The sequence below is a fragment of the Chiloscyllium punctatum genome, unplaced genomic scaffold (genome assembly GCF_047496795.1).
Source record: "Chiloscyllium punctatum isolate Juve2018m unplaced genomic scaffold, sChiPun1.3 scaffold_1057, whole genome shotgun sequence".
NCBI lineage: Eukaryota > Metazoa > Chordata > Chondrichthyes > Orectolobiformes > Hemiscylliidae > Chiloscyllium > Chiloscyllium punctatum.
In genome coordinates this window covers 1-26,414 of record NW_027310791.1, presented here as the reverse complement: position 1 = coordinate 26,414, position 26,414 = coordinate 1, and the positions used below count along the sequence as shown (strand labels likewise).

General features: G+C 50.6%; 1 protein-coding gene across 1 annotated transcript in view; it reads right to left on the bottom strand.

The window, feature by feature from the left end:
• The window catches only part of LOC140474547 (maestro heat-like repeat-containing protein family member 1), a 44,314-nt gene extending 19,049 nt beyond the window's left edge, over window positions 1-25,265 (bottom strand). Inside the window, exons 1-11 of the mRNA XM_072567716.1 lie at window positions 25,186-25,265; window positions 15,743-15,888; window positions 14,810-14,941; window positions 14,277-14,439; window positions 11,831-11,929; window positions 10,862-11,013; window positions 10,019-10,159; window positions 5,007-5,099; window positions 1,995-2,073; window positions 782-895; window positions 286-359 (exon numbers count right to left, since the gene is read on the bottom strand). Of these exons, the coding sequence (XP_072423817.1) occupies window positions 286-359; window positions 782-895; window positions 1,995-2,073; window positions 5,007-5,099; window positions 10,019-10,159; window positions 10,862-11,013; window positions 11,831-11,929; window positions 14,277-14,439; window positions 14,810-14,941; window positions 15,743-15,888; window positions 25,186-25,207 (1,215 nt within the window). The 5' untranslated portion in view covers window positions 25,208-25,265. The remainder of the gene's footprint in view (window positions 1-285; window positions 360-781; window positions 896-1,994; window positions 2,074-5,006; window positions 5,100-10,018; window positions 10,160-10,861; window positions 11,014-11,830; window positions 11,930-14,276; window positions 14,440-14,809; window positions 14,942-15,742; window positions 15,889-25,185) is intronic.
• Between the last annotated feature and the right edge of the window lie 1,149 nt (window positions 25,266-26,414).

The window sequence follows — 26,414 nt, the reverse complement described above, 5'->3', positions numbered from 1 at the left end:
TACAATAGAAGGAAGAGCAGAGTTAAGATGAAGCCCAGATCAGGTAAGGACTGCATCAGTTTTAACAACAAATTGGTGGTTCCAGCGTCGGCACATTGCTAACATTTACATCGATAACACCCAGTGGTGTGGTGGGATTTGAACTCACGTCCCCTGAACATTAGCCTCAGTCTCAGGATTACTAGTCCAGTGACATCACCACTGCAGCAGCATCTCTGTACGAGGGCTGAGTGGCCTCCTCTCCTCTGTGCAGCTCAGCACTTGAAGGGTTAAGTCCACTCTTACCTTGTTGTTGCTGTCCTGGATTGTGAACTTCATTCCAGCCAATATCTGAGCTTTCTTACTCTCCAATTGTGGGGCTGTAAGGATGCAGATGGGAGAGAATTAATGTCCTGTCTGCACTGGCCACATCTCAATATCTTTCTAATCCCTTTATTAATTCCGTCTAACTCACGATCTGGATGTCTAACAGGCACAAAACATAATTCACAGTCAGTTATTAACCTGCATGACCATCCCACAGTAATTGGACTTTGCCCGAGCAAAGGATGCACCTATTCCAGATCCCTCCGACAGTGCCGCACTCCCTCGGCGCTGAGCCCTCCGACAGCGCCGCACTCCCTCGGCGCTGTCCTGGGTGTGAGAACCTAGAGTGTATGCACAGTTTGTCTGGAGTGGGGCTTGAACCTGTGAACTTCTGGCCCCAAGCTGAGGGTCCCTGTTACTGAAGGTGTGGGGAATTGTTGCTTGACTGGGAGTTACACACTGTGGTATTACGTACAGGCAGAGTTGATGAGGTGTTTGATGACAGTCAGGGTGCCGATGCGGGTCCGTTCACTATGAACCTCTAACCTCTGCAGCAGGAAAGCGATGAGCCGGTCAGTATAGGCACGAGCTGTGAGAGGGAGAGGGAGAAATCATCAGGTCAGTGCTGCCTTGTGCACTCAGGCCTCAGTCTCCTCCCAAGCTCATTCCCAGCTCACAGCCTCTGGAGGGGTGGTCCTTAACATAGAACATAGAAAAATACAGCACAGTACAGGCCCTTCAGCCCTCGATGTTGCGCCGACCGAAGCCTACCTAACCTACACTAGCCCAATAACCTCCATATGCTTATCCAATGCCCGCTTGAATGACCATAAAGAGGAAGAGTCCACCACTGCTACTGGCAGGGCATTCCATGAACTCACAACCCGCTGAGTAAAGAAAACCACCTCGCCTATCTACTGCGTGGAGCTGGGAGGGGAATATCAGTCCGTTACCAGGCTTCTGGTACCTGACGCTTCCCACAGGAGAACGGAGTCCCCATCTCTCATCTGAGATTATGCAGATTTATTGATGAGATGGATCACTGTTTAATCAATGTCACTGTTATCACCACCCCATAGACGATGGCACTCATTGAATCACAGGACCCTGATAGTGTGAAAGCAGGCCATTTGGCCCATTGAGTCCACACTAACCCTCTGAAGAGCATCCCATCCAGACCCACTTCCCTTACCCTATCCCTGTAACTCTGCATTTCCCATGGCTAATCCACCCAGACTGCACAGTCCGGCACACTATGAACAATTTCCCATGAAGAATCCATCTAACCTGCACATCTTTGGACTATGGGAAGAAACCCACACAGACACAGGGAGAATGTGCAAACTCCATACAGAATTGTCTGAGGCTAGAAACCCCCTCTCCATGACGGGGCAGAGTGACCCACCCCCCCCCAACCCCACACACCACCTCCCCTCCCTCCCCCACCCTGTGAGGGGGCAGAGCGAACCTCAGCACTGACCTGCCCTTTTTCCCCTCCCACCCCTCCCCCAGCACCCTCCCAACGTAGGCGGAGCTCTGCATTGACTATGGCAGTAGTACTTGCCCAGCTTATGGAGACAAGTGGCTGGAATAGATTTGGAACAGACTCTGGGGCACCATACCCCCCCCCGCACCCACCCACCCCCCCCCCAGGAGTTGTTTCTGTACCCCACACGAGGTGTTCTTACCCAGCACAGTGAAACAGCGGAGAGCTTCATTGTGATTCTTGACTGCTGTGTGGTTGCTGTAATCCAGGGGAGTACACACCTGTGGGGGGGGGGGGGTGAAGAGAAGAGAGAGAGAAACTGGGCCTAGAGCAGTCTTTGTACTCCCACTGTCTGGTGGTGAGTGGTAACATTGTGCCAGGAGGGGGCAGAGAGAGAAAACGCCCACCATCCAGACGACAGGGAAGCATCATCCTTCATGTGCTCATCATCACATTCGTGGACAGCTTCCACAGATCCGTTAGTTCGTAACGAGTCACAGTTATGTTTAGGATGGAGTTGTATTCACAGACATTCCCCATCACCGCTCCCCACACCACCTCCCCCCACCGTGAGCACAGGGAACACCTTTGTTGAATTATCCTGAAACTGGAGAAGTCTTTAGAATTAGAGAATCCACAGCCATTTGGCCCATCGAGTCCATCCCAACCAAAAAGATCATCCCACCCAGACCCAACCCCCTACCTATCCCCGCAACTCTGCATTTCCCATGGCTAACCCACCTAGCCTGCATACAATGGACAATTTCCCACGGCCAATCCACCTAACCTGCACATCTTTGGACTGTGGGAGGAAACCGGAGCACCCGGAGGAAACCCACGCAGACACGGGGAGAATGTGCAAGCTCCACACAGTCACCCGAGGCTAGGATTGAGCCCCGGTCCCTGGCATCGCAAGGCAACAGTGCTAACCACTGAGCCACCATGTCATCCCTGTGGCTTTTACCATGGCAACATCTTGGGGAGTCAAAGCCAGCTTGCCAGCCAATCAGCATTCTTTTCCCCCAAAGTATAAATTGTTGCACTTGCTTGAAATTTGGCATTCTTGCATTTGTCCTGATGAGTGCAGAGTGAGCAGTTTTCTACAACAAGCTGCTCATTGCAGTCAGATTGCCAAACGCCATCCCTTCAGGTGTGACTGGCTGAGGGTGCCCTCTGTCTGATCCGGGCAGCAGTTGGACAAACCCCCCCAGGATGGGGCTGCCCAAGAGATCTCCTTCCACTGAAATGCGGAGAAATTATCAGAGCACTGGTCAGGTCACAGCGAGATCATTCAATGTAATTCTGGACACGCTTTCAGAAAGACATCCAACCCTTGGAGAGGGTGCAGCTGGGTGTTACTAGAATGTTCCAGGCATGCAGCAACTAAGGACAACCGTGGCAATGGCACTGAAGCTGTCATCCAGAGACACGGCCTGATTCTCTGGGGTCACTGGTTCAAACCCCACCACTGCAGGAGCGTGACCCGGTGACCGTGAAGGAATGGCAGTATATTTCCAAGTCAGGATGGGGAGTTGCCTGGAGGGCACCTTGCAGGGGGTGGGGCTCCCATGTATCGGCTGCCCTTGTCCTTCCAGATGGATATTGCTGTGGGTTTGGAAGGTGCTGCCTGAGGATCTTTGGAGAATTTCTGCAGTGCATCTTGTAGATAGTACACACTGCCGCTACTGAGTGTCAGTGTTGGAGGGAAGGGAGTGGGATACAGAGTACCAGCTACAGATCAAACAGTTGTTCTGTCCCGTTGAGCCAGGGATGGGTGCATTTACATTGTGTGTGTGGGTGGTGGTTGGGGGTGGTGGGCAGATGAATCAATACAGTTGAGGTACAGGCAATCTGTGATCTTGTAAAACCAAAAGAACTATGGATGCCGTAAATCGGAGACAAAAACAGAAGTTGCTGGAAAAGCTCAGCAGGTCTGGCAGCACCTGTGCAGAGAAATCAGAGTTGACGTTTTGGGTGCAGTGACCCTTCTGTGATCTTGTTCCTGCTATACAGCAACGCTCCTCGTTAGACAGTCTCAGTCAGAATGATAACGGAGCAAAACAGAATAAGGTGCATCATCAGACCAAATAAAACAGCTGGAGGGGGCCAGCGAACAATATCACTGTCTCAGACCTGGATCCCCCTTCCCCTGCTCCTTACCTGGGGGTGTAATATTTACAGGGTCTCTCCTCCCCGTCCCTTACCCGGGGGTGTAATATTTACAGGATCTCTCCTCCCCGTCCCTTACCTGGGGGTGTAATATTTACAGGGTCCCCCTACCCCTTACCTGGGGGTGTAATATTTACAGGGTCTCTCCTCCTGCCCCTTACCTGGGGGTGTAATATTTACAGGGTCTCTCCTCCCCGTCCCTTACCTGGGGGTGTAATATTTACAGGGTCTCTCCTCCTGCCCCTTACCTGGGGGTGTAATATTTACAGGGTCTCTCCCCCCCCTCCCTTACCTGGGGGTGTAATATTTACAGGGTCTCTCCCCCCCCCCTCCCTTACCTGGGGGTGTAATATTTACAGGGTCTCTCCTCCCCGTCCCTTACCTGGGGGTGTAATATTTACAGGGTCTCTCCCCCCCCCTCCCTTACCTGGGGGTGTAATATTTACAGGGTCTCTCCCCCCCCCTCCCTTACCTGGGGGTGTAATATTTACAGGGTCTCTCCTCCTGCCCCTTACCTGGGGGTGTAATATTTACAGGGTCTCTCCCCCCCCCTCCCTTACCTGGGGGTGTAATATTTACAGGGTCTCTCCTCCCCGTCCCTTACCCGGGGGTGTAATATTTACAGGGTCTCTCCTCCCCCTCCCTTACCTGGGGGTGTAATATTTACAGGGTCTCTCCTCCTGCCCCTTACCCGGGGGTGTAATATTTACAGGGTCTCTCCCCCCCCCCTTTCCCTTACCTGGGGGTGTAATATTTACAGGGTCTCTCCTCCCCGTCCCTTACCTGGGGGTGTAATATTTACAGGGTCTCTCCTCCCCGTCCCTTACCTGGGGGGTGTAATATTTACAGGGTCTCTCCCCCCCCTCCCTTACCTGGGGGTGTAATATTTACAGGGTCTCTCCTCCTGCCCCTTACCTGGGGGTGTAATATTTACAGGGTCTCTCCTCCTGCCCCTTACCTGGGGGTGTAATATTTACAGGGTCTCTCCTCCCCGTCCCTTACCTGGGGGTGTAATATTTACAGGGTCTCTCCTCCTGCCCCTTACCTGGGGGTGTAATATGCTGAGCAGATTGTCTATCTGGGTCTCCAGTACTCGGCTGCCCATTTCCACTGCAGCATCCAACACATGACACAGACTCTGGAAGTTAAACACAGGGCTTTAAGTTCATTTTCCTGATCACCGTACTCTTCACTGGTCAGTTTGTAGGTGTACACGAGATGTGGGCTTCATTGGCTGGAAGGGTGTTTAATGGTCATCCCTAACTGCCCTCCATGAAGTTCGAACTGAAGCAGAGTGCAGGGGCACCCATGATGCCAGGTAAAGGCTGGTTCATGCATTTTATACATGGTTGTGTTCCCGTGTACCTGCTGCCCTTGTCCTTCCTGATGGGAGGAGTGATGGGTTTGGAGGGAGCCGTCTAGGGATCTTTGGTGAATTTCTGCAGTGCATCTTGTAGATAGTACACGCTGCTATTCCTGCGCGTGGTTGGTGCGTGGAGGTGGAGGGTGGGGGCAGGGAAGGAGGAGTTGGACGTGGTGCCAATCAAGCAGCTGCTTTGTCCTGGATGGTGTCAGGCTTTTTGAGTGTTGTTGGAGCTGCCCCCATCCAGGCAAGTGGGGAGTATTCCATCACACTCCTGACCTGTGCCTTGTAGACGGTGCTGCAGAGTGAGGTGGCGAGTTACTTGCTGCAGTATGCTCCTCCAGAAGTGGGTACTGCAGATGCTGGAGATCAGAGTGGTGCTGGAAAAGCTCAGCAGGTCAGGCTGCATTCAAGGAGCAGGAAAAAATCAACGTTTCAGGCAAAAGCCCTTCATCAGGAACGAGGCTGGGAGCCTCCAGGGTAGAGAGATAAATGGGAGGGGTGGTGGGGCTGGGGGAGAAGGGAGCAAAGAGTGCAATAGGTGAATGGAAGTGGGGGTAAAGGTGATAGGTCAGAGGGGAGAGTGGAGTGGATAGGTGGGAAGGAAGATGGACAGAAGAGCAGGTCATGAGGACTAAGCTGGTAGTTTGGAACTGGGGTGAGGTGGGGGGAGGGGAAATGAGGAAACTGTTGAAGTCCACATTGATGCCCTGGGGTTGAAGTGTTCCGAGGCGGAAGATGAGGCGTTCTTCCTCCAGGCGTCGGGTGGTGAGGCAGCGGCGGTGAAGGAGGCCCAGGACCTCCATGTCCTCGGCAGAGTGGGAGGGGGAGTGAAATGTTGGGCCACGGGGCAGTTTGGTTGATTGGTGCGAGTGTCCTAGAGATGTTCCCTAAAGTGCTCTGCTAGGAGGCGTCCAGTCCCCCCAATGTAGAGGAGACCACATCATGAGCAACGGATACAATAAATGATATTGGAGGATGTGCAGGTAAAACATTGATAGATGTGGAAAGCTCCTTTGGGGCCTTGGATAAAGGTGAGGGAGGTGGTTTGGGTGCAGGTTTTGCGATTCCTGCGGTGGCAGGAGAGGGTGCCAGGATGGGAGGGTGGGTTGTAGGGGGGGCATGGATCTGACCAGGTAGTCACGGAGGGAACAGTCTTTGCTGAAAGGGGTGGGGAGGGAAGGGAAATATATCTCTGGTGGTGGTGGCGGCAGAAATGTCAGCAGATGATGTGATTTATGCTGAGGTCGGTAGGTTGGAAGGTGAGGACCAGGGCAGTTCTGTCGTTGAAGTTGGAGGGGTGGGGTTTGACAGTAGAGGTGCAGGACATGGAAGAGATGTGTTGGAGGGCATCTTCTACCACATACTTGCTGCAGTATTTCTAACCTCTGACCCATCCCTGTACCCATTGTATAGTGACTGATCAGCAAATATCTTTTCAGTTGAGGCAAGTCTGCCCAGCGATAGCTGCTGGTTGAACTAGTGTGTTCACAAGCTGCAAGTACCAAAAACAGCAAAAAAAAAAGGGAAACCATCCAGAGTTTGCAGACAGAAAGCATCCCCCCTCTTAGAGATTAGGCACGATTTAGGATGCATCGGATAGGGAAGGAAACTGCAGGGAATGGCCACAATTGAAACATGAAGCTTATTCAAGGAACAGCTATAGCGTGTCCTTTATAAGGAAGTTCCTGTCAGACAGGCAGGAAGTGGTCGAGCGAGGGAGCCGTAATTTACTAAAGAAGTTGAATTTCTGGTCAAGAGGAAGGCGGCGGCTTATGTTAAGATGAGGGGTGTAGGCTCAGTTAGGGCGCTTGAGAGTTACAAGGTAGCCAGGAAAGACCTAAAGAGAGAGCTAAGAGCAGCCAGGAGGGGACATGAGAAGTTGTTGGTGAATAGGATCAAGGAAAATCCCAAGGCTTTCTATAGGTATATCAGGAATAAAAGAGTGACTAGAGTAAGACTAGGGCTAATCAAAGATAGTAGTGGAAAGTTGTGCGTGGAGTCAGAGGAGATAACGGAAGTGCTAAATGAATATTTTTTGTCAGTATTCACACTGGAAAAAGACAATGTGGTTGAGGAGATTACAGGGATACAGGATACTAGACAAGATGGGATTGAGGTTCACAAGGTGGTGTTAGAAATTCTGGAAAGTGTAAAAATAGATAAATCCCCTGGGCCAGATAGGATTTATCCTCAGATTCTCTGGGAAGCCAGGGAGGAGATTGCCGAGCCTTTGGCTTTGAACTTTATGCTGTCATTGTCTACAGGAATAGTGCCAGAAGACCGGAGGATAGCCGATATTGTCCCCTTGTTCAAGAAGGGGAGTAGAGAGAACCCTGGTAATTATAGACCAGTGAGCCTGACTTCTGCTGTGGGTAAAGAGATAGGATTTATAATCATTTAGAAAGGAATAAGTTGATTAGGGATAGTCAACACAGTTTTGTGAAGGGTAGGTCGTGCCACACAAACCTGATTGAGTGCTTCGAGAAAGTGACCAAACAGGTAGATGAGGGTAAAACTGTTGATGTGGTGTATATGGATTTCAGTAAAGCATTTGATAAGGTTCCCCATGGTAGGCTACTGAACAAAATATGGAGGCATGAGATTGAGGGTGACTTAGTGGTTTGGATCAGAAATTGGCTAGCTGAAAGACGACAGAAGGTGTGGTTAATGGGAAATGTTCATCCTGGAGTTCAGTTACTGGTGGTGTACCACGAGGATCTGTTCTGGGTCCACTCTTTGTCATTTTTATAAGTGACCTGGATGAGACCACAGAAGGATGGGTTGGTAAATTTACAGATGATACTAAGGTCGGTGAAGTTGTGGATAGTGCTGAAGGATGTTGTAGGTTACAAAGGGACATAGATAAGCTGCAGAGTTGGGCTGAGAGGTGGCAAATGGAGTTTAATGCGGACAAGTGTAAGGTGATTCACTTTGGAAGGAGTACAGGAATGCAGAGTACTGGGTGAATGGTAAGATTCTTGGTAGTGTAGATGAGCAGAGAGATCTTGGTGTCCATGTACATAGATCCCTCAAAGTTACCACTGAGGTTGATAGGGCTTTTAAGATGTACAGTGTGTTAGCTTTTATTGATAGAGGGATTGAGTTTCAGAGCCATGAGGTCATGTTGCGGCTGTACAAAACTCTGGTGCGGCCGCACTTGGAGTATTGCGTACAGTTCTGGTCACTGCATTACAGGAAGGATATGGAAGCATTGGGAAGGGTTCGGAGGAGATTTACCAGGATATTGCCTGGTATGGAGGGAAGGCCTTACAAGGAAAGGCTGAGGGACTGGAGGCTGTTTTCATTACAGAGAAGGTGGTTGAAAGGTGACTTAATTGAGACATAAAAGATAACCAGAGGGTTAGATCGGGTGGACAGTGAGAACCTTTTTCCTTCGATGGTGATGGCTCATATGAGGGAATATTGCTTTAAATTGAGGGGTGATAGATACAGGACAGATGTCAGAGGTAGTTTCTTTACTCAGTAGTAGAGGCATAGAATGCACTACCTGCAACAGTAGCAGACTCACCAACTTTAAAGTCATATAAATGGTTACTAGATAGGCATACGGACGAGAATGGAAAAGTGTAGGTTAGAAGGGCTTCAGATTGGTTTCACAGGACAGCGCAACATGGGAGGGCCGAAGGGCCTGTACTGCGCTGTAATGTTGCGTTCTCCGTCTCCTGAAATCCCATCCAGCAGAGAAGACAACCGCAAGCCTGAGGAAGGTTAAAAGACTTTACATATGATTCAAGACAAGATCAATGTTCACCTGATCAACCACCGAATGGAAGGACGACCATCAGCAAACAATCACTAGCATCACAGCACTGCAAAAATAATCAGGAGCACTGGGAGGAAAATAACCCTCCACCTTGTCGCCTGGTCTTTGACCGTTGGAATTTTGTTTACTCTGTCTATATTTGTTTCACCCATGGTATATTGTACTTTGCCTTCATCCCATGTGTCTGCGTGTTGTGGGGGATGAAAGTTGCAAAGTTTAGAAATCCATTTTCACTGCTCTTGTGAAGTGTGAGTGATCGTTCTGTCCATAACCAAACCTGGTGTGAAACATTGGTGCCCTGAGTAGCGGCCATCCAAGCAAGTTGGTCAATGTGGTACTGTCTGAGATTTTAGACATTGGTCTACAAATTGTCACAGAGGGGACACAATTATGGTCACACGCTTCCCTACTGGTCAGGACAATTGACAAATATAAGGTTGGCCAGAGAGCAAGAAATAGACATCCAACAGAGAGAGGCTGGGGGGGGAGGGGGGGGGGGGGGGGGGGGGGTGAGTGAGGGGGGTGGGGTGAGTGAGACGGGGGGGGGGGGGGTGAGTGAGAGGGGGGGGTGGGGTGAGTGTGAGGGGGGGGGGGTGAGTGAGGGGGGGGTGAGGGGGGGGTGAGGGTGGTGAGAGGGGGATGCGTTCCCTCTGGATGTTTTCCACTTCCTGCTGCTCATAGAGCTGGAGAACAAACTTGGATTCTCTCCGTAGGGTAATGCATTGAAAATAAACTCATGCAAATCTGCCCCACGAGACAGTCCAGCACCCTGACACAAGAGGGTGGGGGGCCAAGTGGATGTTACACGGAGCAGGGAGTGTGTACGACAATGGGAGAGACTGGTCAGACAGCCTCTCTGATCTCTTCGCGAATGAGAGAGCATCCTGCTGCCAGAGTCAGTGCTTACCTGGGTAATGTGGAAGTGTTCGGAATGTTTCTTGTAGAGAGACAGGATGCCAGGGATTAGTTTGGGCAGCTGTTCCTCCAGTTTGTCGGGTGGTAGCAGGTACGACATGTGGCCAACAGCGTCCACCACACTGGCCCTCAGCTGGTGAGAGAAACACAATGCAAACATTCGCCACACAACAGGATGGCAAAGACAGCTACCTCAGAGAGAGAAGGTCAGTACTGAGGAACCAAAACTTGGTCACTGTGTCTATAACAACATGCAACATGGGGTTCGATACAAAGTAAAGCTCCCTTTTCACCGTCCCCCCATCAAACACTCCCAGGACAGGGAGAGCACGGGGTTAGATACAAAGTAAAGCTCCCTCTACACTGTCCTCATCAAACTCTCAGAGATGAGGATGTTGGGGTAGGATGATAAGGAGGTTTGCAGATGTCATGACGACTGGCCAGGTGATTGAAGGTGGTATGAGGTGGAGGGTTAACTGGATTGGTCAGATAGACAGACCAGCGGCAGATGGAACTTCCTGAAAACAACGTGGGTTGGTGCACTCCCTTGGGAAGAATTAACAAGACAAGGCAGTACACAGAGTGATAGGGAGCAGAACGTTCAGAGGATAGGTTATGGTGATGGTTCAGAAGGCCTTCATCAACCATGGCATAGATTATTAGAGCAGGGAGGTTATGACAGATCTGTACAGGACACAGAGTCCTGAAGGAGGGTAACTGGACCCGAAACATTAACACTTGGAGAATGGGGATCAGCCCCCTTGCTGGGGGGGGTGGGATCAGCCCCCTTGTTAGTGTGGGGGGGGGGGGGGGGGAAGAGAAAAACAGCCCTCACCTTGGCCTCTTTGTGCTGCAGCCACACGTTGAAAAGAATCTCGTAGGAAGTGTAGATCTCGCTGGAGAAGGCGTCCTTCCTGACAGTGGGGTCTGGGGCCTTATCCAGGTTCGCCAAGTACTCCAGGATACTCTCGCTAAAACGGCCCAGAGCTGGAAGCCAGGCGATAACACAGGAAGGGGAACGTTAGCAATACCACACACACACACACACACACACACACACACACACACACACACCCAACACTGCCGCAGTACCAAACCGGGAAACTACAGAGACAGCACTCCTCACGGCACAGCACGAGACCATTCAGCACCATCCCATCCCCGTGGATCTATACACTCAGTCCCCATTAGCCCGACTTCCCTCAGGTGCCCATCCAATTCCCTTTCAAAACTCAATCATTTCCACTTCGGTCACCCAATTACTCTGCAGAGATTCTCAACTCTGTTCCACAATCAGCCCCACCACACCGCCACCAATAAACACTCCCAACATGGGGTCAGACAGAGAGTAAAGCACCCTCTACACTCTCCCTAAACCCTCCCAGGGTCAGGGACAGCATTTGGGTTAGATACAGAGTAAACTCACCTCTACATTGTCCCCCATTGAACATTCCCAGCACAGGGTTAGGTACAGAGTAACACGCAGGAGACTAGAAGAACACAGCAAGCCAAGCAGCATCAGGTGGTGAAGTAGTCAACATTTCAGGTATAACCCTTCTTCAAGACCCTTGTTCAGTTACAACCGAAATGTCAACTTAACCTCCTGATGCTCCCTGCCTTGCTGTGTTCTTCCAGCCTCCTGCTCGTCTACCTTGGATTCCAACATCTGCAGTTTGTGTGTTTCTAGATACAAAGTTCCCTCAACACTGTCCCCTACTGAACCCCCTCCCAGGACAGGGACAGCATGGGGTTAGACACAGAGTAAAGTGTCCTCTACACCCATCATGTTAAACAGTGATCTTACCGATGGTGAACACGGATTTCATAGAGTCATGTTTCGCCATCCCCAGCATTGGCAGCATTGTCCCCAAGATGGCCGTCAGGAAAGGCACCATGCCATACACTGGAGAATAAACCAAACAGTCAGGACAGAGGCAGTGGGCAAACACTGGGCATGGATTATCACATCAGCAATTAGTATTCCAATCATAAACGATAAGCCAAATGGTCCAATTGCAGAGGTATTGCAGAGGTAATGCAAGGACTGAGGGGACAAATCTTTGTCAGAGAAAGTTATATGAATGGCTATAGCTTGACTGGATTTATGAACATTGGAGAAGTGTCTGGATGTAGGTTTGCTCGCTGTGCTGGAAGGTTCACTTTCAGACGTTTTATTACCATACTCGGTAACATCTTCAGTGAGCCTCCGGACAAAGCACTGCTGATGATTCCTGCTTTCTATGTATCTTATTGGTGGAGGCACGATACAGAGGGAGAAGGTCTCGTTGGTGATGTGACTGAACACTTTGTCCAGAGAGCCAGGCTGATGTGCTGGGATGTGGGTTCAAATCCCACCATGGCAGATGATGAGACTGAAACTTGGAAATCTGAAACAAACACAAAGCTGGAGAAACTCAGCAGATCTGGCAGTATCTGTGTAGAGAGAAACAGAGCGACCACTTCGAATCCGATATGACGTCTTCAGAACCTCTTCTGTTCTCTTTAGCTTTGAAGCTGCCAAACCTGCAGAGTTTCTCCAGCACTGCTTTTATTTCAGATTCCCAGGAACTTTAACTGAGTCACGACTCCCTATTCCTGTAATCTATTTGTCTCATGATAAAGGCTAACAGTCTATCAGTCCTTCCCGATAACTTGCAGCAGCTGTGTGTTGGCCTTTGGGAACTTGCTGACAACGGCACCATGTCCTGTTGCACCCCCACGCTATCCAATCTCTTACCATCTCAGAAGTAGTCTGCACATCTGTTACTCCCACCAAAGGGGATAAACCTCACATTTTTCCACCTTAGATTCCACCTACCGCCCGTCCACTCACTGAACTTGCCCAAGTTCTCCTGAAGCTGCTTTTCATCTTCCCCACAGTACACATTCCTACCTGGCTTCGTACATTCCCCAAACTGGGAAAGAATCCCTTTGCTCCCCATCTCTGGGTCACCGACGCACATTGTGAACAGCTGGGGTCCCAAGTGCTGATCTTGGTGGTACCCCTCCAACAACAGCCTGTAATGTGAGAATGGCTTATTTACTGCTGTTCCCTGTTGCTGTTAGCCAATACTTAATCCAAGCCAGTACATTTCCTCCGATCCCACCTGCTTTCGCTTTCCTCACCAGCACGTGGGGCACTTTTAACAACAGCTTTCTGAAAATCTAACTCGATTACATCCATTGACTTGCCTTTATGAGGTTACCAACAATATTGATTAAAAAACTCTACACAATTTCCCAGTTGTAAATCCGTGCTGACTATCCCCACTCTTATCATATTCAATCATGCATTTAACAATTTTCTTATAACAGATTCCAGTATTTTCCCCCGAATCTAATGCAAAACCAGGTCTGACGTGCCCCAGCTGCTCGCTCTCTCCCGAGATAGTGGGCTACCATTTGGAAGCATCCAATCTATAGGAACCGTCACAAAATCGACAGCAATCATCTTCCAATGTATCGACCCCTTGGAGTGCAGGGTAAACCAAGGCAGAGTCAGCTCAGCTTTGTCAAGGGGACATCATGCTTGACAAATCTGTTCAATTCTTTGAGGTGGTAATGAGTAAGATAGACAAAGGAGGGCCAGTGGACGTGACGTATTTAGATTTTCGGAAGGCCTTTGACAAGGTGTTGCAACAGGGGCAGCTAAATAAGATATAAGCCCATGGTGTTAATGGCAAGGTACTGGCACGGGTAGAGGATGGGCTGACTGGCAGAGTGTGGGGATAAAAGGGTCTTTCAGGATAGCAGCTGGTGACTAGTGGAGTTCCACAGGGGTCAGTGTTGGCATCACAACTGTTAATGTTACAGATTAGCGATCTGGATGAAGGAACTGTGGGCATTGTTGCTAAGTTTGTAGGTGACACAAAGGGCAGGGAATGCTGAGGAAACACAGAGGTGGCAGAAGGATTTGGACAGGCTAGGAGAGTGGGCAAAGAAGTGGTAGATGGAGTACGTGGGAAAGTGAGAGGTTATACACTTTGGTAGGAAAAATAGAGGCATAGGCTATTTTCAAATGGGGCAAGGCTTCAGAATCTGAAGCACAAGGGGGCTTGAGAGTCGTGGTTCAGGATTCTCAAAGGTTAACCTGCAGGTTCAGTTGGCACGGATTCAGTAATCATCCCGGATGATCTGCACTGGCTAAAATCAGGAAACGGTGCCCTGCCAACAGAGGAGGAAATCTCTCAGGGAGGAGGCCACGGACTCAGGCGTCAGGAGGGGGAAGCAGGTAAACCTAGCGTCCTCACCGTTTGCCGTGGCAAGGTTGCCCAGTGTCTGAACCACAAAGTAATGGGGCAGGACCCCCGGCTGGAACTTCTGCAGAATCTCCTCCATCACCTCGTTGATGAACCTGCAGCCCAGGGCCACCAGCAGCTGGCTGGCAGCTTCTTGCCACTCGGGGACAATATCCTGAAAGAAACCAGGAGTGGGGTAAATCACAGGCAGGCAAGCAGACACCCTCCACCACCAGGACCCTCACCACCCTACCGCATACAGATGTGCGGCACCCCCTCAGTGCTGACCCTCTGCGGTGCTCCCTCGGCGCTGACCTAGGGTGTGTCAGTCTTTGTGCTTTAGTCGCTGCAGAGAGACTGGAACACACAACGCACGGAGTTTGGTGTATGAGGGGTGGGGTGATAGTCCCCACATCTGAAACACCATCCACACACAAAGGTGAGGTCGAGTTCAGCAAAGAAGGTTCCAGTTAGTGGATGGGGTGGGGTTGTGGAGTGAGGAGCGTGGGGGTTGTGTCCGGATGGACAGCAAAGGGGGTACTTGCCTTCATCCTGGTCATCTCGTCGGAAGCCAAGGAGATGATCATCTTGGCCAAGGACTGGTCTAGTTGGCTGATGGTTTCTTTGATGATGGCCTCCATAGTGTGGAGTATGATGACGCGATGGCCCTGTAACAACTGGAGAAAGAGGGCGTGAGGGCAAGAGCGAGCGAGCGCGCGAGGGGGGGGGGGGGTCGGGGAGCGAGAGGGGGTGCGAGCGGGCGGGCGAGAGGGGGTGCGAGCGAGAATGCGGGCGCCCGCGAGAGCGCGCGGGCAAGATTAGAGAGCTGGGATTGAAGGGTGACAAGTCACAGTGGGATGCAAGCAGCTGCCACATTGATTGAAGGGTCAACATTGAGAAGCAGAAGGTTTAAAGGGGATTTGAGGAAAGGATTCTACCCCCTTTTGGAGGGAGCCATCTCCTGGAATGGATCACTGGGAAGGGGAGTTGAGACAAGAAACGTCACTAACTTTATAAAGTACTTGGAAGAGTACTTAAAGTGTCATAACCTTCCAGCGAATTGGGCTAGAATAAAGGAGTATTTTATTTTTGATAGTACAGACTCAATAGGCCAAAGGGCCTCATCTGTACTGTATGATTTCAAATAACAACGACACAAGGTGAAAAGTCACCAGAGACTGCCTGGTTCTTGGAGGGGTTGCCTGAGAGTGTGGTGAAAGCTGATTTATCTGCAGAGGGACCAGGGCTGTTAGACAGACAGAGGAAAACATGCAGGGCTCGGAGAACAGTGCCAGGGTAGGGAGTGAGGAACTCAGAGATTCACAGAGAAACAGTGAGCCAGCACGGACACGATGGGGCCGAAAATCCTCCCCGGAATACAGCTGATCACATCTCACAGGGCAGAGAGTTTGAGAATTTGGTCCAAAAGGGAATGGTAGCTGTGTCTGCTGTGGGAAAGGCCTGAGCCCTGGACCTACCTTACTGTGTTTGCTGAGGTAGGAGTGACAGGCCAGGAGAACGAGGCGAGGGTGGCTCCGGCCCAGCTCCCGAAGAGCCTGCGAGATCTCCTTCCGGACACACTCATCCTTGTCAAACGCTGCATCGATCAGTGCGACGGAGAAAGCTGTGGGGACAACCAGACGGCAGCAGGGGCCGACTGTGTTACAGACTTCAAATCACCCAACAGAGTCACCCTGCCACACCTTCAAACACCTCAAAGCACAAGAGAAATTCTCAAACAACATCATGTGGGATGTGGGTGTCTCTGGTAAGGCCTGCATCGTTTTCCCTTGCCCCAATTACCCTCAAGCAGAGGGAATTGCTCTGCCATTTCAGATACTATTGAGGGGGTCTGGAGTCACACGTAGGCCAGGCTGACTGAGGATGGCAGATTTCATTCCTGAAGGACATCAGAGAACTGGATGGGTTTTAAGATTTATATTTATTTATTTAATACTGTCACTTGTACCTGGGTACAGGGAAGAGTGGATAATGTCACCACGTTCTGGTACCATCTTGGATTACTGAAGAGATTACCGAATAAATCGTAAAAATGGTAAAATACTGAATACATTTAATATTAAATTACTAAAACTCAAAAGGTTCATCTTTCCCTGTCCACTCCTCCAGTCCAACATCACCCCGGGGTCCCTGTAAGGTGGTCCTTTCCTGTCACCACCATTACTTAAGACAATGTACGGCCATTATAGAGTAACACAGAGAAAAGGGGCTGGAGTAAGCCATTCTGCCTTGCTGTCTGCACCATTCGAGCTTAAACATCCACTCAGTCCCCTGCTCCCACTTTCTCCTCTTACCCTTCCATCCCATTAGTGCTGAGAGCTATAGCTCCATCTTGAAAACATTCAACCTTTTGTCCTCATACTCCTACTGTGGCAGAGACTTCCACAGGATCACCGTTCTCTGGGCGAAGACATTTCTAGACAAGTTTTCAATTCCAGATTTTACCAAATTGAAATGTCACCATTGGCCAGGTGCGGACAGGAACATTGGCCTGGGGTTCTGGATTGCTACGTGTGACGATGGTGTCAACTTAACAAGGTTTCTTGTCCTTGGTGTTTTTTTGAGGAGGCAGAGGTGCCAAAGAGTCGAGGAAAAGGCTGGTTTAACAATTGAAGGGGAGCTCTCCCAGTTCAGGCGTTTTCTAGTTTGTTTTAGCTGTAGCAGTCACAAGGTGAGAGATTCCAGGAGAGTCACAAGCTTCAGTAAAGAACTCCTCTGACTTTCTCTGAAATCTCTCTCTTTATGCTGCTCCCTCCTGCCTGTAAGAATCTGGGTTTGAATTTACCTTTTTGCCAAGGGGTGTGTTTCTGGATCATTACTGTATTGGAACAGTTCATTAGTAATTAGACCATAAGACATAGGAGTAAGGAAGTAAGGCCATTCGGCCCATCGAGTCCACTCCGCCATTCAATCATGGCTGATGGGCATTTCAACTCCACTTACCCACATTCTCCCTGTAGGCCTTAATTCCTTGAGACAACAAGAATCTATCAATCTCTGCCTTGAAGACATTTAGCGTCCCGGCCTCCACTGCACTCTGCGGCAATGAATTCCACAGGCCCACCACTCTCTGGCTGAAGAAATGTCTCTGCATTTCTGTTCTGAATTTACCCCCTCTAATTCAAAGGCTGTGTCCACGGGTCCTAGTCTCCTTGCCTAACAGAAACAAATTCCTAGCGTCTACCCTTTCCAAGCCATGTATTATCTTGTAAGTTTCTATTAGATCTCCCCTTAATCTTCTAAACTCCAATTAGTACAATCCCAGAATCCTCAGCCGTTCCTCATTACGTTAGACCTACCATTCCAGGGATCATCCGTGTGAAATAGTTACTGTACCAGGTTGGTTAAGTTTTCCAATAGTTAAGTTATTCAAAATTAGTGTGAATCCAAGGAATGTGATGGGACCAGACAGAGTACCAGGCCGTGCACTCAGAGCAAGCGCAGATCAACTGGCAGAGGTCTTCTCGGACACCTTCAGCCTCCCCCTGCAGCAGGCCACTGTCTCTGCCTGTTTCAAGGGGGACAACATCATCCCTGTGCCTAAGAAGGCTCATGCAGCATGTCTCAATGACTACCGCCCAGTGGCCCTAACCTCGGTGAGCATGAAGTGCTTTGAAAGGCTGGTCATGGCATTAATCTACTCCAGCCTCCCCACTACTCTTGACCCACTCCAATTTGTCTATCGGACCATGTCAGATGCCATATCACTTGCCCTTTACTCCTCTCTAGAACATGTTGACACCAAGAACAGCTACGTAAGAATCCTACTCATTGACTACAGTTCAGCCTTCAACACTACTATCCCCTTGAGACTGATTACTAAACTTCGTGATCTCGGACAAAGCCCCACTCTCTGCAACTGGATCGGCAGTTTCCTGACCCACAGGCCACAATCAGTGAAGATTGGGGATAATAGTTCATCCTCAGTAACACTCAACACTGGAGGCTCCAAGGGGTGCGTACTCAGCCCCCTACTGTACTCACTGTCTACCCATGACTGCATCGCCAAATACCAGACTAATGCCATTTACAAGTTCACTGATGACACCACCATGATCGGTCGAATCACAGATGGAGAAGAAACAGACAACAGCCGGGAGGTGGAAAACCCGGAAAAATGGTGCACTGAGAACAACCTAACTCACAATGCTGTCAAAACCAAGGAACTCATTATTGACTTTCGGCGGGACGTTACTCATGCCCGGGGCAAAAACAATGACTGCAGATGCTGGAAACCAGATTCTGGATTAGTGGTGCTGGAAGAGCACAGCAGTTCGGGCAGCATCCAAGGAGCAGCAAAATTGACGTTTCGGGCAAAAGCCCTTCATCAGGAATAAAGGCAGCGAGCCTGAAGCGTGGAGAGATAAGCTAGAGGAGGGTGGGGGTGGGGAGAAAGTAGCATAGAGTACAATGGGTGAATGGGGGAGGGGATGAAGGTGATAGGTCAGGGAGGAGAGGGTGGAGTGGATAGGTGGAAAAGGAGATAGGCAGGTAGGACAAGTCCAGACAAGTCATGGGGACAGTGCTGAGCTGGAAGTTTAGAACTAGGGTGAGGTGGGGGAAGGGGAAATGAGGAAACTGTTGAAGTCCACATTGATGCCCTGGGGTTGAAGTGTTCCGAGGTAGAAGATGAGGCGTTCTTCCTCCAGGCGTCTGGTGGTGAGGGAGCGGCGGTGAAGGAGGCCCAGGACCTCCATGTCCTCAGAGTGGGAGGGGGAGTTGAAATGTTGGGCCACGGGGCGGTGTGGTTGATTGGTGCGGGTATCCCGGAGATGTTCCCTAAAGCGTTCTGCTAGGAGGCGCCCAGTCTCCCCAATGTAGAGGAGACCGCATCGGGAGCAACGGATACAATAAATGATATTGGTGGATGTGCAGGTGAAACTTTGATGGATATGGAAGGCTCCTTTAGGACCTTGGATAGAGGTGAGGGAGGAGGTGTGGGCACAGGTTTTACAGTTCCTGCGGTGGCAGGGGAAAGTGCCAGGATGGGAGGGTGGGTCGTAGGGGGTGTGTGGACCTAACCAGGTAGTCACGGAGGGAACGGTCTTTGCGGAAGGCGGAAAGGGGTGAAAGGCGGAAATTTCCCTTCCCACGTGGTTAAAGATGCCCTCCAATGCATCGCATCCACATCCCGCACCTCCGCCCTCAGACCCCACCCCTCCAACCGTAACAAGGACAGAACACCCCTGGTGCTCACCTTCCACCCTACCAACCTTCGCATAAACCAAATCATCCACCTACATTTCCGCCACCTCCAAACAGACCCCACCACCAGGGATATATTTCCCTCCCCACCCCTTCCCACCTTCCGCAAAGACCGTTCCCTCCGTGACTACCTGGTCAGGTCCACGCCCCCCTACAACCCACCCTCCCATCCTGGCACCTTCCCCTGCCACCGCAGGGAACTGCAAAACCTGCGCCCACACCTCCTCCCTCACCTCTATCCAAGGCCCTAAAGGAGCCTTCCACATCCAAAGTTTTACTTGCACATCCACTAACATCATTTATTGCATCCGTTGCTCCTGATGCGGTCTCCTCTACATTGGGGAGACTTGGCGCCTCCTAGCAGAGCGCTTTAGGGAACATCTCCGGGACACCCGCACCAATCAACCACACTGCCTTGTGGCCCAACATTTCAACTCCCCCTCCCACTCTGCCGAGGACATGGAGATCCTGGGCCTCCTTCACCGCTGCTCCCTCACCACCAGACGCCTGGAGGAAGAACGCCTCATCTTCCGCCTCGGAACACTTCAACCCCAGGGCATCAATGTGGACTTCAACAGTTTCATCATTTCCCCTTTCCCCACCTCACCCTAGTTCTAAACTTCCAGCTCAGTAACTGACCCCCAAACTTGTCCAGACTTGTCCTACCTGCCTATCTCCTTTTCCACCTATCCACTCCACCCTCCTCCCTGACCTATCACCTTCATCTCCTCCCCCACTCACCCATTGTACTCTATGCTACTTTCTCCCCACCCCCACCCTCCTCTAGCTTATCTCTCCACGCTTCAGGCTCACTGCCTTTATTCCTGATGAAGGGCTTTTGCCCGAAACGTCAATTTTGCTGCTCCTTGGATGCTGCCTGAACTGCTGTGCTCTTCCAGCACCACTAATCCAAAAAATGGCATATGGAATTTAATTCAGATAAATGGGAGGTGCTGCATTTTGGGAAAGCAAATCTTAGCAGGACTTATACACTTAATGGTAAGGGAACGTTGCTGAACAAAGAGACCTTGGAGTGCAGGTTCATAGCTCCTTGAAAGTGGAGTCGCAGGTAGATAGGAGAGTGAAGAAGGCATTAGGTATGCTTTCCTTTATTGGTCAGAGCATTGAGTACAGGAGTTGGGAGGTCATGTTGCAGCTGTACAGGACATTGGTTAGGCTACTGTTTGAATATAGCGTGCAATTCTGGTCTCCTTCCTATTGGAAAGATGTTGTGATACCGTTCAGAAAAGATTTACAAGGATGTTGCCAGGGTTGGAGGATCTGAGCTACAGGAAGAGGCTGAACAGGCTGGGGCTGTTTTCCCTGGAGGGTCGGAGGCTGAGGGGTGACCTTATAGAGGTTTACATAATTGAGGGGCATGGATAGGGTAAATAGACAAAGTCTTTTCCCTGGGGTCGGGAGTCCAGAACTAGAGGGCATAGGTTTAGGACGAGAGGGGAAAGATATAAGAGAGACCTAAAGGGCAACCTTTTCACGCAGAGGGTGGTACGTGTATGGAACGAGCTGCCAGAGGATGTGGTGGAGGCTGGTACAATTGCAACATTTAAGAGGCATTTGGATGGGTATATGAATAGGAAGGGTTTGGAGGGATATGGGCTGGGGGCTGGCAAATGGAACTAGATTGAGTTGGGATATCTGGTCGGCATGGACAGGTTGGACCGAAGGGTCTGTTTCCGTACTGTACATCCCTATGACTCTATTGCTCGCACGACAAAGCTTTTCACTGTGCCTCGGTACATGTGACAATAAATTCAATTAAATTCAAATCCCTCTTTCTTTATTAGCGACTCAACTGTAGTGTTTAAATAAATTCTGTCTTGCTTAAAGCCAAGTGATTTGACCAGCTGCATTATACCTGGAATATCCACCTCACATCTGCCTTACAAGGAGCAAAGAGTTAGGGTCTAAGTGACCTTCTTAAAATATTTTGAGTGGGTCTGGCCTGGTCCACAACATACATTACCATCACACCATCCTCGCCCTGCCCTAAAGCTACTGAAGAGTTAATAAACCGCTCGGAGGAGGGAAGAGATGAAGACAGAGGGATTTACAGAGGGAATCCAGTCGGCTGAAGGCATCACATCCAGTGGGGTAGGATGGGATGGGATGGGATGGGATGGGATGGGATGGAATGGAATGGAATGGAATGGAATGGAATGGAATGGAATGGAATGGAATGGAATGGAATGGAATGAGGGTAGATCTTAGAGTATTGCGAGGTTGGAGGAATTAGAAAAGTGGAGGGGGGGGGGGGGGGGGGGGGGGGGGGAGCCACGAAGACACGGAGGAAGCTGGAAACAAGGAGCGATTTAAAGTGAAGACCCTATTTCATAGGGAGGCAGTCTCCCTTTCACAATGTGCTGTGTGACTGAGCTAGGTTTAAACACCCTCAACGCGTTAATATTGTGGGCAGTCAGACAGACACAGATGAGCAGCTCACTGCTACAAACGAGTCACACTGAGTCGCTGAGCAGATAAAGACCCCCAAGAATGCCCTCCATAGGGACCATTCCCTCCACAATCCCTCATTAGGTCAGCACTCCCCACTAACCCCCTCTCCACTCCTGGCACCTTCCCCTGCCACCGTAAGAGGTACAAAACCTGTGCCCACATCTTCCTCTTCCCCCTCCAAAGGATCATTTCAAATCCGGCATATTTACTCGTGCATATCATCCAACTTCATTTATTGCATCCGAGGCTCTAGATGTGGTCCCCTCTACATCAGAGCGACCAAGCGCAAACTTGTGGCACTGTTCAGGGGAATATCTCCAGTCCATACGCACCAACCAATCCCACCTTCCCATGGCTAACCATTTCAACTCACTCTCCCTCTCTCTCCCCCCCCAACCCCCCGATGACATGTTCACTCTGGGCCGCCTCTACCATCTACACAAAGCCACCTGCAAACTGGAGGAGGAACACCTCATCTTCCTACAACCACAAGGCCTCAACATTGAAGTCACCAGTATCCAAAATCTACCTTCCCCCCCATCCCATCGAAGGTCCAACCCTCCGATTCAGATCTGCCCCCTTGACCTGTCCATCTTCGGTCCCACCTATCTGCTCCACCCTCCCCACTGACCTATCACTAACACCTCCTACCTTCACCCACCTTTCCTCTAGCCCCACCCCCTCCCTCTATATATTTCTCAGCCCCCTTCCCCAACCCTGAAGAAGGGTCCTGCCTGAAACGGTGACTCACTTGGTCCTGAAATGCTGCCTGAGCTGCTGTGCCTCTTCCATCACCACACTTTACCAACAAGATAAAGCAGGGCCATCGACAGGACAGTGAGAGTCACACGCTGCAGGGAGAGATGGGGGACAGAAGGGTCACAGGTCAAGGCCCAGCCAATCAGCTGGACTCAGGAAGAGGTAGCGCTCCCTACACACTCTCCCCTCGTACCCCAAGGATACATTTCTTTCCCAAGTGAATAGAGACCAGTCACACAGGGGGCCAGTGATACACACCACACATTTTCAATTTCATTTCCATCAGCAACTGGATGTTATTCAGCTCAATCCTTATTCTTTTGGGATTGTGGACATTCTGGGGCACAGGAATCTCCCACAATCCACAACGAGGTATTTATGTCAGTGTTTTACACTAAATAATTAAAAGACAAGTAATAAGGAAGTTTTAAAAAAAACTGACTGGACACTCTAGTCAGTGCACAAACACAGAAGAGGAATGTGACATATATATCTGAGTCAGACACTGAACACACCAGTAACCAGCTGATGGAGACACCGTTCATTCTACGGACAAAGTGATCAGGTTTTGAGGGGGGTTTCAAATGAGGAAGGGGAGGTGAGAAGGTCCTGGGAGGGAACTCCACACCATCCAGCAGCAAACAGCTCTCAGTGGGATTTACAAGGATTGCAGGATGTCCATGCCTCACAGACCTAAGCTCTCAGGCACAAGGAGGGTCCCAGTCACAGAGAGAGAGAGAGAGAGAGAGAGAGAGACCAGCTTCCTCACTGCAAAGCTGAGGCAACCACAGGCACAACAACTTCCTCCTGAGCAGGCCCAGGCCCAGCTGTTCTGTGTAAAACCCAAATCTCCAGACTCATTTGGCTCAGAGGAATGTGATCCCAGCAAGTGAAACACATCCTGCGAGCAGTCACGTGACTCCCTACCTAACTAGGTCTCTCTCACCCAGCAAGGAGACCTCTCCCGTCATTCATCCAACTGGAAATTCCCAAGGCGGACTTTCTCACGACCATCCAGTCTATACATCCTCCCTACGACCAGACTGCATGGTCTCAAAGTAAAGGGCTGCACACTTAAGGCAGAGGGGAGCAGGAATCTCTGCTCAGAGGGACTGAAACTGTGGAATTCTTTAGTGCAGAGGGCTGGGAGAGTCAGACTGCTAATCAGGATGGGAAGTGGGTTATGAGGGAAAGGCAGGGAAGTGGAGGTGAGTATGAATAGATCAGCCATGAACTCAGTGCATGGTAGAACAAATTCGACAGGCTGAATGGCCTCCTTCTCTCACTCTCACTCTAATTCTAATCCCCCACATATCTCCTCTCTATCCTCCTGAAGATGTGAAAAGGTAGGATTAGGCTATTCAGCCCCTTAATCCTGGTTGATTAATATCTTGGAATACAGTTTCCACAGACTCCTGACCCCGAAATGCTACTCACCCCCCCACCCCATTGTAAATTGGGAGGGCCCTTATGTGTATGCCACATCCCCTCGTTCAAACCCCACAGGTGAAGGGACATCTCTGACAGCCACCCCGTGACTGGGTATCAGTGCGATCTGCTCAACCGTCTCCAGCACTGGTCTGTGCCTCTTTAAATCAGGAGGCTGAAATGACTCAGTTCTCACAATGCAGTGTCTCTGACAACCTCGTGAAACTTCCTTACTCTATACTCCATAATCATGACCAACATTCCCCTTGCCTTCCTCATACTTCCTGCTCCTATCTGGATTATCGTCATGAGAGACTCAGGGCGTAGAACATCCGAATGCTGCGCCCAGTCACAGAGCTCAGGAAGCTGACAATGATTAGAAATTGATTCACGAGGAGTGGGTGTTGCAGGTATGGTCAGCATTTAGCCGCTACTGACCTTGATTGAGGCGTACAAACCCCAGAGAGGGCAGGGGCAGGGGCAGGGAGATAAAGAGAAACTTTTCTCCTTAAAATCAAGGGTCTATAACCAAGGGGGCGCCATTTGAAGGAGCAGACAGTTCAGAGACGATTTGAGGAAATGTTTGTTCAGACAGGGGGCTGTGGATTTCGGGAACTCACTGCCTGAGTGTTTGAGACTGAAGCTACAGAAGTATTTAGATAAGAACTTGACACACAATAGAATAGTACTGGAAAACGGGACTGGATTAGATGGATGTCTGATGGCCAGTATAGACAAGATGGCCAAAGGGTCTCTGTCCAAGCTGTAAAAGCCCACAACTCCAATCCAGACAGGACACTAAGAGTGCCCCCTCCCCACTAATCTGGGGGGGGGGGGGGTGGGTTCAGGGTCAGCACAAAGAAGATGGCTGCACTGTCAGAGGGTCACCATTAAACCTACAACCTTCTGATGAGGAGTCAAAATGACAGGGAAATGAATCACCGCAGGAACTTTCCAATAAACAGAAGCTTAATAATGATGTATCTGGTGACAAATGACACATTAAAAACAAGGAAGGACTGCAACAGGCTCTCACCTTCAGTATAGTTTGTTCCCATTTCGCTACCTCATCCCCTTTGACTGTTCACACGGTGAGACTTGTGATATTCAGTGTAGTCTATCAGCTGAACTGGCGCTTCTGCAGATGCTCGAAGCCGTGCTGCTAGTCCCACCTTTCAGCAGCGTCACCTCCACAGAAACTCCCTCAGTCAGCCCTTCAGTGAATTCAAGATGCAGAGTGAGCCAGGCCGAAGCCCTCTCACCTCTCGTCAGCAGATCTAACTCCTTGTGAAACTCCATTCTGCACCAATCTGACCACAATAAACAACACAAGGTTTCATTCAATCAGTCATTAGTTACTCCCCCCCATCTAGCTCCTCTTGCATGTCTCTCTCTCTCTCTCTCTCTCTCACAGCAAGTGTTCCTCACAGCCCTGAGCCCTCAAACAGACGGCACATAATCAGCAACTCCCCTCCCTTCCCCAAACACATCTGTCCCTCCTGCACTCCCCCTTCCTCACCCAGTCCCTCAATCATCTTCTCCCTCCGCGCCTCCCCCCACACACCCTCCCTCCGAATTGCCTTACTTCCGCTCCTATAGTCTTACCCCTCACCCCCACCCTTACCACACACACAACCCCCTTCACCCCCACACCTACCCACACACCCCCACTCACCCCACCCCTTACCCACACACCCCCTCACCCCCCACCTTACCACACTTACCCCCTCACCCCCACCCCCACCCTTACCCCCACTACCCCCTACCCCACCCACTTACCCACACACCCCCTCACCCCCACCCTACCCACACCCCCTCACCCCCACCCTTACCCACACACCCCCACCTTACCCCCTCACCCACCACCTCCCTCACACCCCTCACCCCCACCCCCTTACCCCCTCACTCCCTTACCCACACACCCCCTTACCCCCTCACCCCCACCCCCTTACCCCACCCACCCACCCTCACCCCCTCACCCCCTCACCCCCTCACCCTCACCCTCACCCTCACCCTCACCCTCACCCTCACCTCTTTCCTTCCCTCACCTCTTTCCTTCACTTCAGTTCCCCTGGTCACTGAAGAATCACGTGAGTTGCACTGGTCACGTGCTAGTCACGAGGCTTAACTAGCTACGCTGTAATTGCGCATGCTCAATGCCATCTTGTGACCATTACAGCGACAGCGCCATCTTTAATACAGGCAGAATACACGCCCTCTGGTGGAGGGATATCTTCACTACCTCCTTCCATCCTCACTCCTTCC